This window comes from Lipotes vexillifer, unplaced genomic scaffold (genome assembly GCF_000442215.2).
Source record: "Lipotes vexillifer unplaced genomic scaffold, Lipotes_vexillifer_v1.1 scaffold905, whole genome shotgun sequence".
Taxonomy (NCBI): domain Eukaryota; kingdom Metazoa; phylum Chordata; class Mammalia; order Artiodactyla; family Lipotidae; genus Lipotes; species Lipotes vexillifer.
Window position 1 is genome coordinate 722,032 of NW_006796034.1, and position 15,775 is coordinate 737,806.

General features: G+C 45.5%; 2 protein-coding genes across 2 annotated transcripts in view; one reads left to right on the forward strand and one right to left on the reverse strand.

Moving 5' to 3' along the window:
* ABCA4 (ATP binding cassette subfamily A member 4) overlaps positions 1–15,775 on the reverse strand; it is a 130,898-nt gene that overhangs the window by 32,641 nt on the left and 82,482 nt on the right. Inside the window, 7 exon segments of the mRNA XM_007468108.1 lie at positions 4,903–5,089; positions 5,913–6,011; positions 6,494–6,618; positions 7,269–7,510; positions 11,261–11,309; positions 11,681–11,886; positions 14,624–14,708. Coding sequence (XP_007468170.1) covers positions 4,903–5,089; positions 5,913–6,011; positions 6,494–6,618; positions 7,269–7,510; positions 11,261–11,309; positions 11,681–11,886; positions 14,624–14,708 — 993 coding nt within the window.
* Positions 546–1,318, forward strand: LOC103068497 (nucleophosmin-like). Its single transcript, XM_082931432.1, is given in 3 exon segments — positions 546–969; positions 972–1,119; positions 1,204–1,318. Coding segments are annotated over 3 exon segments (687 nt in total).

The window sequence follows — 15,775 nt, forward strand, 5'->3', positions numbered from 1 at the left end:
TTCCTGCTGTAGTTTTGCACTTGGCAGCAGCTCCCTCTGCCTGGGATGTTCTCCCTGGGCAACCTCTCATGGCTAACTTGTTATCATTCAAATCTCAGCCCAAAGTTTATTCCTCAGAGAAGCATTTTCTATTTCTAGTCACATACTGTAGTACTGTCTTCACATCTTCATCTCTACCTGAAATTTTCTTTCCAATTAATCTGTTTACTCGTTTTCATCTGTTACCCCCTTTTGGATACAAATTCTGTGAGAGCCAGGACTTTTTCTGACTTGTTAGCTGTTGTGTCCCCAGCACCGAAAATAGTACCTGGCATACAGCTGGCACCATAAATTTTGACATGAATGAAAGAATGCAAACCGTGCATTACAATTTACAAATCACTTTCAGAATACACCTAGAAGAACTCCGAGTTAATCAAAAGATTTTAGAGAATTCAAAAGCGCATGAGCCCTGGTGTGATTCTGTCCTGCGCAACTGTTCCCTGGAACAGTAGTCTTTTATCTCCGTCCGCCTTCTCTCCCACTGAAGTGCATGCCACCAACCCATGGAAGATTCGATGGACATGGACATGAGCCCTCTGAGGCCCCAGAACTATCTTTTCGGTTGTGAACTAAAGGCCAACAAAGATGATCACTTTAAGGTGGATAATGATGGAAATGAGCACCAGTTATCTTCAAGAACGGTCAGTTTAGGGGCTGGCGCAAAGGATGAATTGCACATTGTCAAAGCAGAGGTGATGAATTACGAAGGCAGTCCAATCAAAGTAACACTGGCAACTTTGAAAATGTCTGTGCAGCCAACAGTTTCCCTTGGGGGCTTTGAAATAACACCACCTGTGGTCTTACGGTTGAAGTGTGGCTCAGGGCCTGTGCATATTAGTGGACAGCACTTAGTAGCTGTGGAGGGAGACGCAGAGTCAGAAGATGAAGAGGAGGAGGACGCGGCACTCCTAAGTATGTCTGGAAAGCGTCTGCCCCTGGAAGTGGTAGCAAGGTTCCACAGAAAAAAGTAAAACTTGTTGTTGATGAAGATGAAGATGATCATGAAGATGACGATGATGATGATGAAGATGATGATGACTTTGATGACGAGGAAGCTGAAGAAAAAGCTCCAGTAAAATAATCTGTACAAGATATTCCAGCCAAAAATGCACAAAAATCAAACCAGAATGGAAAAGACTCAAGACCATCAACACCAAGATCAAAAGGTCAAGAATCCTTCAAAAAACAGGAAAAAACGCCTAAAACACCGAAAGGACCTAGCTCTGTAGAAGACATTGAAGCAAAAATGCAAGCAAGTATAGAAAAAGAGCATTGAACAATCCTGGGCACTACTGGTAAATTAAGCCCAAAGATGGGGAGAGGGGAAAAGGAGAGACAAATATAGTCCAAACTGAGTACCGTCAACAATCCAGACTGAAGTCTTCTATTTTCATCTCAGTCCCCTTTCCTGATTTGCCCCCTTCCAGGCTGGAAGCAATCTCTTGATCTCCTAAAACTTTCTTTTGACTGCTGTGGTTCAGTGAACCTTATACTTTGCTTTCTATTACTTGTGGATTTCCCTCACCTCTTTGACCATGTTTTAATCACCTTTGTATCTCCTTAGCTGCTCAGTAAATATTTGAATTAAAAAAAAAGTGCATGAGTTTGGCCACCAGGTGGCAATATCACTTTAAATTTGGGAATACATAGCGTTTAGTTTCTGGTGAATCATGAACCTGCGGTACCAAGGGTGCCACCCAGAGGCAGCCGAGGAAATTTCTGGCAGTGTTACACCACCATCATCACACTATTCTTTTTATTTTTCGTGGTTTCTGTCTTTCCCGCCCCTTTCTCATTTTACTGCCTTCTTCTTCAGTTCACTTTCTTCACCTTGTTCCTCTCTCAACACTAGGAGGAGAGCTAGCACCTCCTGAATGCTTACTGTGCGCCAGGCACAGCGTTAAATGCTCTACATTATCTGCCTTAATCCTTATATCCTGTGAAAGAAGAATTGTTGCCTTCATTTATAGACAGGGAAACTGAGGTTCAGAAAGGTTAGCTAACTTGCACCAGGTTAGAACTTGTGGGTGGTTGACCTAGGATTTGAATCTGCATCTGTCTGACTCCATAGCCTTGCTCTTTTCACTCCGTCACCTGCTTCTCAAGCTGAAAATGGCTTCTCAGGCTTCTTTTCAGCTTCTCAAGCTGAAAACCCACGTGAACTGCCAGGCTCCCCTGGTGGAATCTAGGCTGGAACAATGGGTGGCGCCTGGGAATTTATGACAAAATATTTTCTAAAAGTTCTGTCAAATGAGATCCTCCTACAACTTTATCTCTGTGTATTCCAGAAGTCAGGGATGGAGCCCCTCCCCCTCAGGACCCAACACCATTCAAAGAATATGTTAGGACAGGAGGGGACCCTAGAGAAGACCACAGCCACCACCCCATTTTCCAGATGAGGAAGATTTACCATCTCTGAAGCAAACTCATACTCTCTGGTCTTATTCCAGGCAAATGGGGGAGTGTGTGTGAGCGAGTGTGGTGAGTGGGTGTGAACATAAGTGTGTGTGTATGTGTGAAAGCGAGAGAGACACTCACACACACACAGAGCAGCTTCTGTGCAGATGCCTGATGTAGACGCTCCCAAGGGAAGCATGAATGATAGTGAGGAGAGGCAGGAGTGATAGAAAATCACAGGAACTGATTTGCTTTTTACCAGACTTTGGCTAAAAGTCTTTTACATTTTTTCCTCAGGGACCAAGGACTAACCACTGAAAATACATTTCTAAGTGAGGCAGTGAGCCTTAAAGTCAGGATTCACTGAGGAATGAGTCCCTCACAGCTATGCTTGGCCTTTCCTCCCTGTTCCAGCCAAGGGCTCACTACACAGGGTCACAGCCTCGGTGCCCTGCCACTGGATGTATTTGAGCAGAAGCAGCCACAGGGGACCTCCGCAAACCCAACAGAAGCAAAGCTTCCTCTGGGGTACCGAGAATTGGGACAAGCCCCTGAGTCCCTCTTTTGGGATCCCTGTGATGCTGTAGTGGCTGAGTTATGATTCAAAAAGAAAATATATTGCTTGAGAAATAGAAAGGTACATGCTTTTAGCATAAAAAAGGGAAAGGTAGGATGCTCATAAACACGGAATCATTTATATACAAGCCAGCAACTGTGACTGACAAAATTTAGTTGTCCCCCATTACTGCTCTGCCCTCTGCCGTTTGCCATAGGAATAGACTTTTTGGTTGGGTACAAGGACACCCAGAATAAAGACGATAGTTCCCAGTCTCCCGTGATGTTCCGTTCTGGCCAATGATGTACACATGAAAGTGCCTCTGTGGTAGCTTCTGGAAATCTTCCTTGAAGATAGTGTATTCACACACTTTGCCCTCCCTTTTTCTTCATCCCTTCTTCCATCTGCTGCCTGGAAAGTAGATTCTGCCATCTTGGCCAAGGAGGCTGACTTGTTTACCAGAAAGGAGGGAGTGACAAAACAGAACGCCGTGGACCACCCACATAAACTTTTACATGAGAAAGAAACGAGTTGTGTCATATTTTATCCACAGTTAGTTTGAGGCTGTCATCACTTGAGTTGAAACTATTTCTAAATAATAGTTTCTTTATCTCATTGAATTCTCATAATAATGCTGAGAAATAAGTGCAGTTATCCCCAATTTATAGGTGAAGAAATTAAGGCTCAGAGAGGCCAAGTAACCCACCCATGGCTCTCTGAGGCCAATACCGGTGCCCGCCCCACCTGCCACACTGCCTCATGGGGAGTCGTTCATTCACTGGCAAATCATGAGAGAGGACCACGTAGGACCCAGCTCTGTGCAAGTCAGCTGGGAGTCCCGTTATCAACCTGAGACAAGGTGAGACTTCTCTGGCTTCATTCACTGTCTCTGAAACCCCTGGAGTGGCTCACTGTGATACATTCTGGCATTCAGAACTCCTGAGAGAGGAGGCTGCTCAGAGACAAGATTGTTGTTATCCCTGCAAAACATAGGTTGCTAGGTGTGTGTGTGTGTGTGTGTGTGTGTGTGTGTGTGTGTGTGTGTGTGCGCATGTTAATTACACAGCACATGGAGAGTTTCTTAATTAAAATTGTTAGTAAGTGTGCATTTGAAGGGACACTACAACACTGTTGATAACAGAAAAATTGGAAGCCCTCATGTCCAACAGTGAGAGAGTAGTTAAGTAAATTAAAGTAAATCCAAACAGTAGGATAGTGTGCAGGCATTAAAAACGATAATGTAGGGCTTCCCTGGTGGCGCAGTGGTTGAGAGTCCGCCTGCCGATGCAGGGGACACGGGTTCGTGTCCCGGTCCGGGAAGATCCCACATGCCGCGGAGCGGCTGGGCCCGTGAGCCGTGGCCGCTGAGCCTGCGCGTCTGGAGCCTGTGCTCCGCAGCGGGAGAGGCCACAACAGTGAGAGGCCCGCGTACCGCAAAAAAACAAAACAAAACAAAAAAAACGATAATGTAGATGTATAGTTACTGTCATGGCCATATGTTCATGATATGTTGTTAAGTGAAAATAGCAGGTTTCAGGACAGCATTTTGAATATAATCCTGTTTGAATGGATAAAAACTAAATGTTATTGGTGGTTATCCCAAGTGATGGGGTAATTTTTTTTTGTTCTGACTTGTCTGTATTGTCTAATTTTTCTATAGCGATCATGCCTGATGTGTAATTTTCTCAATACTTAAAGATATTTTCTTACTAGATTGAATGGGGAGTGTTTGGTGGAAATGAAGCTTTTGGTCAGTGGCTTCCTCCAGGTGGTAAGGACCTGGAGCCTCATTTAGTCCTTCACTCAGCCGTCAGTTTGAAACGTTAGTTGGCTAGAAACTCAGGAGGCGCAATGGCTGTGGTCACAGACAGGCTCAGGGCCCTAGCAGCCCCTGGACGGGGAGGTACCTGAGGGGGTGGGAGCCCCCCTGCGCCCTCAGGGCACTCGGGGAGCATGGTGAGCTTCTCTCTGGTGCTGCACCTGCAGGAAGGCGAGGGGTGGTCTGCTGTCCATATCTGCTTCTGGAGCAGGTGGGTGACATCCGGGGACACAGAGGGAGTCTTCCAGGGGGTTGAATTGCCACAGGGGAACGCCCTCATGGAAGACAAGAACATATTCCACAATCAGCTTCAAGGTTGATAAAAATTCCTCAGAATGAGAAACAGTGCCCAACCCTCTCCTTCTGAGCCTTTCCTCCTCCTCGGACCCATGCATTTTCTTCTACTCTTGGAGGTTGGTTTCCGCTCAAGAAAAAATCAAGACTAGAATTTTATTGATTCACTAGATGTGGGTGGGGCTGGGAAAAATTATCTAGCTTGTGGATGGCTTAATCTCCCTTTTATCTGCTGGCAGCTCTCGCCGTTTAGAGAACAAATACAAGAGGTTTTGAAATTAATCTATTTTGGTCCTTATCAATAACTCTGAAAAAGACTGGATGAGAGAAGCAGTTAAAATTACATTGAACGTTTTGAATTCTTGGTGGATTTCAACTGCCCTCTAGAACTCTCTTCTCCACACTTAAAGCAATAATTGAAAGTTGGCCATATATGTAACTAATGCCATTCTAGGTCCAATCACACAAGGGCACATCCCCTATCTGCCCCCCTTCTCCATTCAGATTCCTTTCAAATAAGTTGTGAGTAGCATATGTCAACTCAGTATGGTACTTTTATATGGAGAACTATAGAAATACAGAGCTGTCCCGTGGTGCAGGGGCTTCCTGAGGGGCAGTGAACACCCTTGCACAGAGGTGTTGATGGAGAGGCCGGGTGAGTGCTGCTCAGGGGTATGGTAGTGTTCGTGTAATACAGAGCAGGACGGAGATGGGGCCTCTCCCAACCCTGCCATCCCAGGCCCCCACCATCAGGGTCTCCCAGGGCAGCTGTTGGTGTTAGGGCAGGGGTGCGCAGGGACTTACGGAAGCCACTCTTCCTTCAGGCAGCGGTTGCCAAAGCCTGGCTTATTCACGAGGACGTCTGCAAGTACCATGAGCCGCTCGCTGTCCGGCTGGTCCATGCTAGACAGAGTGAGAGGGGTTTACTCGATGGGCATGTGACTGGGACAGAGGGACAAAGCAGCCAACATGCAACGCAGCAAATGTCTGTTGAATGGCTACTACATGCCAGGCATGTAAACAAGGCAAAGGATTCTGCCTTGAGGTGGCTATAGGTCTCCTGAGAAGGGGGGTAGGCTATCTGAACACACCAGTGGTCTGATTCCATATCAGGTCTGCACTTCAAAAAATGGAGCTTCAACCCACTCACCCAACCTTTGCATTCTCTTTCTTTCCTCCTGGCAGTCTTGCGTGTCCACTTGGGGGTCACCTTTCCCAAGTGGCAGACACATTAATTTCCTTTCTGAGGGCAGCCTGAGGAGCACTATGATGCTGGTGACTGTCCCAGAGAGTGGGAAGGTCAGGGCCGCACCAAGCAGCAGGTGACCCAGGAGCCCCACAACCCAAGGAGGTGGATGATGACATCTGAGGATGAGTCTACGCACCTGAAGAAGGTATACTGCTGCCCATACATCCAGGGGTGAAGGGTTAAAGCAGGATATTCGCCAAAAGGAGGGATGATGATGGAAAGCATCAGAGCCAGAAACACAAAAGTGGCCGGGAGCACAATCTGTGGGAAAATAAACATGGTAACTTGGGCTGTGGTATGTTACACACACACACACACACACACACACACACACACACACACTTTTAAACATTTATCCAACAGCCTCATAACTGGGCCCTGATGGAGAAGGTGAGCCTTCTGGGGAACATGATGGGAGGAAGTGCAAAGGCAGGTTGTGAAGGAGAACACAGAATGTTCTGGTAACCTTTGAAGGGTGGTTGAAGCAGGTTAACACTGAACCCTGAAGTAGGCCAATGCTCAGCCAGACGTGAACCAGAGTTTCTGTTTCTGAACAAAAAGTATAAAAAGAAAAAGCGGACAATGACCTTGATATGTAAGGTCACTGCAAAAAAATGAATGAAAACATGACTTCACCCTCCCCTATAAAAATAAAAGCAATATTAACATATCCACTATTATTCTGTTTTCTCTGCTAAGTGAGATAGAGTACTTACAAAGAAGCTTTGTGTTACCAAAAAGAAACAAAGGTTGGCAGGGAGGAAACAAAGCTGACAGAACTCAAAGAGGGTGCTCATCGCAGTGTCTGACCCCATGTGCACCAGAAAGCCTGAGAGAGGATGGGGAGGCTGGGAGAGGTCTGGTAGGCGTGGCCACCGGCAAACAAGCACAGCCAAAGACTGCGGTAATACCTGGGCCAGGAAGTCCTTGTGGCTGCGGACAGTGTGGTGGAACCGCTTGACCAGCAGCGCCTGCACGTGCTGGAGGGCCAGCTGCACTCCCGTGTTAAGTCGGCTGTGCCCATCCTGCTCCGGGGGAGCAGCGGGCTCCGTGGGGTGCCGGTTGGAGCCCTGTGGAGTCTGGCTGGCCTTCCTGCTAGAATCCAAACAGGGGTGGCGAAGACTGATGTTTTCTCTTTTCTGCTGAGTGCCGCCTGGTTTGGGAGATGGAATTAATAGTTTAGAAAAGCATTCACAAGACCATTGTTTGCTTACTGTGTAAATTTTCCCTTCATTTAAGTCAGCGACAAAATATCAGGCCCGGAAGGTTAATAAACTTTTTAAAATTCTATTTTCTGATATAAATCATCTATAGACAGAATTGCCTGAAATTGCTTTAAAATTCTCTACAGTAGTTAAAGGGAACAAGACAGAGAGGTCTGACACATGTAAGTAAAAAAAACCAAAAAAACAAAAGGTGCAGAACAATATGTGTAATAAGATCATATTTGTGTTAGACAGCATATTTATCATATGCAAAGAAACATATTTTATGTATACACATACACTCACAATGTGTACACATATGCAAAGCTCTGAAAGAATACCTGTCAATTGTTAAAAGAGGTTACGGCTTCAGGGGCAGAGCTGCATAAGGGCATGGGATGAAGTGGGAAGGGTTAGTGTTTTTTGTATTATTTGAATTTAACAACAAAATATATTCATGTATAACCTGCGTACGTAAAAAAAATGAAAGTCAGAGTTGATTTGGTTCTTTCTAAATTTTGAGAGGTCACCGAGAAGTGGTGGGAAGAGCAATGAACTAGGAGTTAGGAGACCTGGGTTTGAATCCTGACTCTTACTAGATGTTCAAATTTGGCTAAGTGACTCAACCTGTCTGAATCTGAGTTTTCTCATCTGTAAAATGAAAACAAGAAAAAGGTTTTTATGAAGATTAAATGAGCTAACACATGTGAATGTGTTTTATAAACTATTGTAAGTCATCTGTTATGTTGAAGCTATAGTTTATCATCACTGATTAATATTTATTCGCAGAATATGTTGTTGGACATAGAGGGCCTAGAGGATGGCTAGTTGCCCCTAGCTGCTTTCTCCTCAAGCCTCCCAGGACAAGGGCAGCTGCAAAGGGAGCTGGGTCAGCTGAGTCATCCTTTCAGCTAATGTTCACGGGCAGCTGCCATGTACCAGGCCTGCTACTCAGAGGGTGGAGAATTTCTGCAGGCTCACTGACTACCTGGCACCAGAGTCCCATCTCCAAGTCCTTTCTCTTGATCTGGGCTCAGATTTGATGTCTGTTGTGGATGGCCCTCCCTCTGGTAGGATTGCTGCTGCCTGTCCTCGTGTCTATCCTCTGAGCTTTGCTCTCTCCCTGATGCCCCATCCAGACTGGAGTCCACGGTCCAGACCAGAGTTGAGGGCTTCAGGTCTGTTTCTCTCTGGCTTTCTGCTGCCCTCCAGAGGCCACTGGCAGTGAGCCACCCTTCAGAAATGACTTGGACCCTCTTGGTACCATGTAATATATGACTCCATAGACAGCCACAGGCTCCTTCAGACTCTGAAGATCAGAAAAATGCCATCCTCTAAAACGGAGCCTATTCAAAACAAATACAATCAGCCACCTGAAAAATGGGAGACAGTGGGAGTGTATAATTGAGGGTCCTAGATTTGAGAGCTGAGACCAGGGAATAGTAAGACTCAAAAGCCTGTGTGACTTTAAGGCAAGTCATCCAACTTACATGAGCTCAGTTTCCCCAGATGGGGTCAATCCCTGCCCTATCAGCCTCACGAGGTTATAGTGACAATCAAATAAAACAACGGATACTTAGCCCTTTGTAAGGTATAAATTAGGGCTGAGTTTGACGTAAGAGATATTTGTAAGTGTTGAGATTAGGGTGCTGCTGAATCATAACCAGAAATTGCATACTGTGTTAAGACTTGGTATGTTTCAGCTCATTTAATTCTCTTAATAACCTTAAAAGGTGGATACTATTATCCCCATTTTGCATATGAGGAAACTGAGGTACAAAGAAACTAAGTATTAATAAGTACTAGGGATGTAATGTACAACATGATAAAATTAATTAACACTGCAGCACTTTATACACAGAAGTTGTTAAGGGATTGAATCTTAAGAGTTCTCATAAACAAAAAAAGAAGCTAAGTATTTACCCAAAGCCACTCAATTAGCAAATTACAGAGTTCAGGTTTGATGTTTGGTCTGCTTCACTCTAGAGGCTATGCTCTTAACCCCTACCCTTGACTGTCTCTTTGGAACATTCTATTCTGTGTCCAGAATGACCAGTCTTCTGATGTGTAATTTATTCTTCTAAAAGGACCTAATTATTTATTTATTTATTTATTGGCTGTGTTGGGTCTTCGTTGCTGCACGCAGGCTGTCTCTAGTTGCGGCGATCGGGGCTACTCCTCATTGCGGTGCGCGGGCTTCCCTTTGCAGTGGCTTCTCTTGTTGTGGAGTATGGGCTCCAGGTGTGCGGGCTTCAGTAGTTGCAGCACACAGACTCAGTAGTTGTGGTGCACAGGCTTAGTTGCTCCACAGCATGTGGGATCTTCCTGGACCAGGGATCGAACCCGTGTCCCCTTCACTGGCAGGCAGACTCTTAACCACTGCACCACCAGGGAAGTCCCAGGACCTAATTATTAAGAAGGAGCATTCTGTGCAGATTAAAGGCCCTGATTCTTGAATCCATCATAGCTTCTAATATAAATTAGCATGTTTTCATTCTGGTTTTGGTTAATGTAAGTTTTTGTCCTTCGGTGAGCTGAGGGAATTTAATTCCCGTGTCTACAAAGCTGGAAAGAAGACCTGGGCCCTGTGGTGAGCTGCTCCCACCCCCTCCAGAGCACTGCACCTTTCTCCCCACTCTGCCTGGATGGCCACCTCTTCTGGCTGCCACACAGCCTAACTGGGTCATGGCACATGTCTGGGCTGATATATTTGACTATTGTTAGTTCTAGGCATAGCTGGGATCACTTACAAAGCAAGATGAAAACCGTGACATAGAGCTAGCACCGGAAACTAACAAAGAGGAAACAGTCTTTGCACACAAAAATACTGTGATATGTTACACTGGGTAGAAAGAGGTAACCAATGGCAGGTGCCCAAGACAGCAAATGAGAATTGCCTCACAGCTTTGCCTCTGACCAGAAGAGAGGAAAATGGAATGGGAAGGGAGAAGCCAGGGAGAGCATTTTATCAGAGTGGGTGGATGCCTGTTGTTCTATCAGAAGTGGCCTGTGTCGCAGCAGGTAAGCTCTCCTGCATGTCCATGTCCCCATCCTCCACCCTCCCCAGTAAAATCCACTGCACTCATGAGTGCTTTGTGTGGCTCTGAGATTTGGTAGAAATCACGGAAGGGGATGGTTGGTGGCCGGGCTCACACATATGGAAGAGAAACCCCCAGAATCCACAGCAATTATGGTCTCCACAGTTTCGAAGCTCCGCAGTGCACTAAACGAGGGCTCAGAATAATTTTATCTCCACCTCAAAGAGGCCAGGAGGTCCTAGCTGGCATCTGGGTTGTATTTACTGTCACCATTATCTCTAAGAACTCTGCGAGCTGTCACTCATGCAAGCAGGAGTGGATCAGAGGCCTGGCAGAGATAAGACTAGGAGATGAGGATGGTGATGTGGCAGGAACAGGAGACCAGGAAGGGTGAGAAGCTTGGGGGTGGTGAAGCTCCCAGCCTGACCTCCTTAAGAATCCTGATTTCGTCTAGAGTCTTCCCACCCAGATCTAATTCCATTTGTCTTTCCTTTGTCAATCAAAGGAATTGAGAGTGCAAAATGCCTGTTATTTTGGGGTCAGACGAAGGCGATGGAGGAGTGTTTGCCTCCTTTGTTGTTTTATGCACTTTTCCTTAGGCTTTCAAGACAGAGCTTGTGGGTGTGGTAAGGGAACAAACTCCACACTCGGGCGCCATACCAGCAAACAGAGGTCCTGACTCACAATCCTCCGTGACCTTCAGAAAAATCTGTCAAGGAGGAAAAAAGAGAGAATTTGGTTTAGGCATTCCCACTCTCAGAAAAATCTAACCCAAGCTCAATTTTGTCGGGGATTGCTTCATCATAGGAAGAAAATACATTATGACTCTTTGTCTAAGAACATAGTCTTCTATAAATACAAAAGTGTATGTATATGGTGACCACAACTATGTAAAATATGTGCGCGTATGGACAAAGGCAGAAAGAAATAAGCCAAAAATGAAGATAGTTGCTATGCTTCGGTGAGGAATTATGGTTTTTTGCCTTTATAGAATTTCCCTTCTAGACTTTTGTGTTAGACTTTGGCAAAGAACCACCTCTTCTGGTACCTGACAGCAACCACCTGGAATCTCTGCCTTACCTCTTCCAGGGGAGTGTCAGAAATTCCAAAACTGCTGAGCCCCAGGTCAGCCAGGGTCTCCTCCAGCTCTCTGAAAAGGCTGGCGTATGCCCTCTGCTTGAAATTCTTATTGGGAAGAAGGAAGATGAGCTCTTGACCAACACATTCCACCAGCTTCGCCTCCGGAACATGGTGGCAAACCATATCCATCAGCTCATTCACATCCCCTAAGACAAGAAGAAAGGCTGACATCAACTCTGTTTTCCAGAACCTGGAAGACGGTGAACTTGCCCAGGTCCCCTACTTTCTTCTGCCTCTCATTTGAGAAAAGGGCATTTCCTTTCTCAGTAGTGATTCTTGCAGAGGAATAGCACTCCATCATGTCTGTTTTTAGCTTAGCTGGCCCTGTGATGGGCACTGAAAGGGAGATGGAGATGGAAGCCAACCCCCCACCCCCCCAACTAGCTGTGCAACCTTGGGGAGCTCATGTAACACTCCTGTGCCAGTTTTCTCCTTTGTTCAAGCAAATGTTCTGTTCTTTACAAGCTATGCAACATTAGGCAGATCATACCCTTGTTTCTTCATCTGCGTAAAGGGGAAAATAACGGCACCCACTTTATTGTTATTTGTGAGGCTTGGATGCGTTAATATGCATTAAACACTGAGAATGATGTGCCTGGCCCATAGATGAGTGTTAGCTGCTATTGTTATCATGAACATCATCTCAAGTAAGAAAGCTCTTGTCATCAATGTTGTTCATTCTTAATCACCACAAGCCTGAGAGAGTCAAAACTGCTTTCATTTTTTGGTCTGGCCCAAGGTATAGGGGACTTGCCCAATATGCACACTTGGCCTTGGTGACCAAGCTGGGTGAGAACTCCCCTTCCTAAATCACACACTCAGGCCTGGTCTAACTTTTGGGAGGCCTGCACCATTTCCTCCTCAAACAAACAAACAAACAAACAAAACCCTTAATCCCCAGCTCACAGGAAATGCAGAAGGGGGTTGAGAAGCTGTGGAAATGGACCATGGGATGGAGTACAGGAAGCACAGCATGGGGTGTGGGGAAGTGTCCCATATCAAGTATTCACCTGATACACTCATACCATCAGAATTGAATTTTATGCATAAGCATGTGTTACTTTAAAATTAAAAATCTAATTAAAAAATTTAAAGCATGCATTTAAAGAGACAGTTCCCTAGCACGCTGTCTTGAGAGGCAGGTCAAAGGGGAAGGGATTCTGGGGACCCAGAGCCCAGGTCTTGTGTGTTTCTGCAAGCCATCCTCTCAGAGTCAGGATCACCCAATGAGTTCTTTTCCTTCTTTGTTTTAGAAATGACTCATGTGGAGGGATTTCATAGCTTTCAACCCAAATCCTTCTGCCTAGCTGGACTAGAAGGCTTGTTTTAAGTCAAATATGCAAATTAGACTCAATTGTCTTCAGCTCTGAGATGACTTCATGCTGGGGCCGGAGGGCTCCTCACGGGAGGAAGCAGCTCTGCCCTAACAGCTCTCTAGGGGTCACGTTCATTGTTCTCTTAGGAAGGAAATCGAACCTGAAGCTGCTGGATTCCCAGGAATTGTGTCTTAGACGTGTGTGTCAGCCTTTCCAGCAGCAGTCCTTCAGGGCAGTAGGGCTTTCAGCATCTGGCAGGGAGGTCTGCGAGTGTGTGTGGTATGTGGGTGTGTGTGTGTGAAAAGCCTTCCAAGGAGCTAATGGGGATTGAAATGATCTTCCTTCTCTTATTTCGGGTATAACTACTTACTGTGCTTCCCACCCTTCACAGCATCTCTCTTCTATTCAAAGAAAATAAAGTTTTATTTAGAAATAAAGTAATATTTAAAAAATTCACCCCAGCCAGCAGGCTCTGTTTCCACCTTAACTTTGGCACACACAGTAATTAAATGTATTCTTTTAAAAAAAAATTATTCAGAAAGCAGGGAGGGGCCCATGGCAAGGCAGACTAGGAAAAAGACACAGAAATGTTCTAAAAAGATGTGTTCATGTTCACCACAGGTTCTGTCAGTGCAAAGAGAGGGTGGGAGAGTAAATATGATGCACCTCTGGGCATTTTCCCTCAGCTTTTAAGCGTGGTGCATAAATATTGTCTCTTGTTTCACCAGATTTTAGTTAGAAAAATATTTGTGCTAAGTAGGAAACTTTGTCTTTTCTTTGATAAGCAGCTATGTTCCCCCTTCATTAACTTGGATCAGTACATAGGTTTAGTTTTGCTCCTACTTAGGAATATGGGAAGTGTGGTATTCAAATTGTGAAGACGCCCCGGGGAAAGGATGAGAGGCAAGCACTCAAGGGAATGGAAAGAGCTGTTGACAAGCACTCTAGGGCCGGAGGGCAGGTCCTGCACGATGAGTGCTTCTACAGCGAGAGCCTCTCTTTGGCATCTTCCTGGAGCGGAGGCACCCCTTATGAGGTTTGACACACTCTAATCCAAGCAAGAACCACTGGAAAACTGGGGAACTGAGAGGAAAGCTGGGAGTGTAACAGGGATGTGCGATATTCCTCAGATTTGGCATCTACACCGTGCAAACTGACTCTCTGGAAAAGTGCACGATGAGGGCTGTGCATCGCCGTGGCTCCGCTGTAGGGCTCCAGCTGGCACCTTTAGAACCCCTTTTCTCCAGACACTGAGGAATGTGGCTTGGAGCCAGGCAGGAGGACCCCAGGAATGGAGGCTTACTATGGGCAAGGGCAAGGAGTGAACAAAGACTGGATTCGTCATTAAAGGGAGAGAGCCCGTAGGTCCATGACTTTAACATCCCTTTGGGAACAGAGGAAGAGAAAAAACTCAAAGAAGAGGAGGAGCAATTGCATGACTGGGCTTGAGAAACACAGAGAGTGTTCTATTTGCTTCCATTGAAATGCACGACAGCCGGACACACCCAACACCACCCAGAGATGATCGCCAGACAAGAACTGAGGTGCAGTCTGCCTGAGTCCTTACCGTCCAAGACTTGTTCTGGAGTTATCTCATCGACGCAGGATGGACACCTGATGGAGAAACCCTTAGACACACAGCTGCAGGTCCCCTACAACAGATGGACGTCAGTCATCTCTATAGCATCTCCCTGATGCTCACTGAAGTCACCACCATGCTTTGTTTCTCACGCCAAGTGTAGTCAACACATTTTTCTTCATTGTTTTAATCTATCACTTCATCTGAACATTTTGAAGCTGTGGCTATTTAATTTTGTTCTGCAGAGTGCGTGAATCAGGCACAGAGAGAACCTTGAAGGATCCCTTTGGCTTGTCATTACTTATGTGAAAGCTATAGGTTGGCCTGTGCAAGACATTCTGCTTCTCCCTCCCCAGGGATGCATGCTGGGCTGTGGAAGTCTATCCAGGACTGGAAAACCCAGAAGCACCCAGATGCTTAAACTATAGGGGCCAGAGGCATAAATAATGCTACAATAAAGTAAGCATGACAAAACAACTTGAATGTGAGCAATGCCTTTCTCAATGAGCCCAAAGCATTTATAATACTTTATCTCACTTATCTTCACCACATCCCCAAGAAGCAGAGAGGCAATTATCAGTTTCACTTTCTATGTGGAAAATACCCCACAACAATGAGGAATTAAGGAATTTGCCTAGGATGACACAGTTTGTTCACCTTGCAGCCCAGACTTGAACCTGGGGCTCCTAACACGCTGAGTTGGTCTCTGCTGGTTGGTATTTTTTCACTTCACCATTTTCAGGTTATAGTTATCAGGGAATCTTTTTCTTAGCTTTCATTTACCAATGAAATTTGGGTTTAATTAGGGAACATAAATGTTGGAATGAAAAAAGGAACTTAAACAACTACTGTCCTTTAATTAGTGTAACCTTGCAAAATAAGTCACTCCCTTCTATGTTGCACCAAACCACAAGTGTAGTTTAGGAATCTGGCCTATAATAATCAGAGGTCATTTAAAACTAGTTGTTTTATTTGGGGTAAAGCATCTCTGTAGGAGAGTTCAGAACGCCCTTTTATCAAAATCTACAAATGGTTCCAGAAACAAAGAGGTCAGTTCTGCTGGCTGGAGTCTGATTTAGGTAGAAGTGTCCAGAGCGACAGCACCACACTGTGCTCCTTCTCACCCAGGACAGGCTCTTT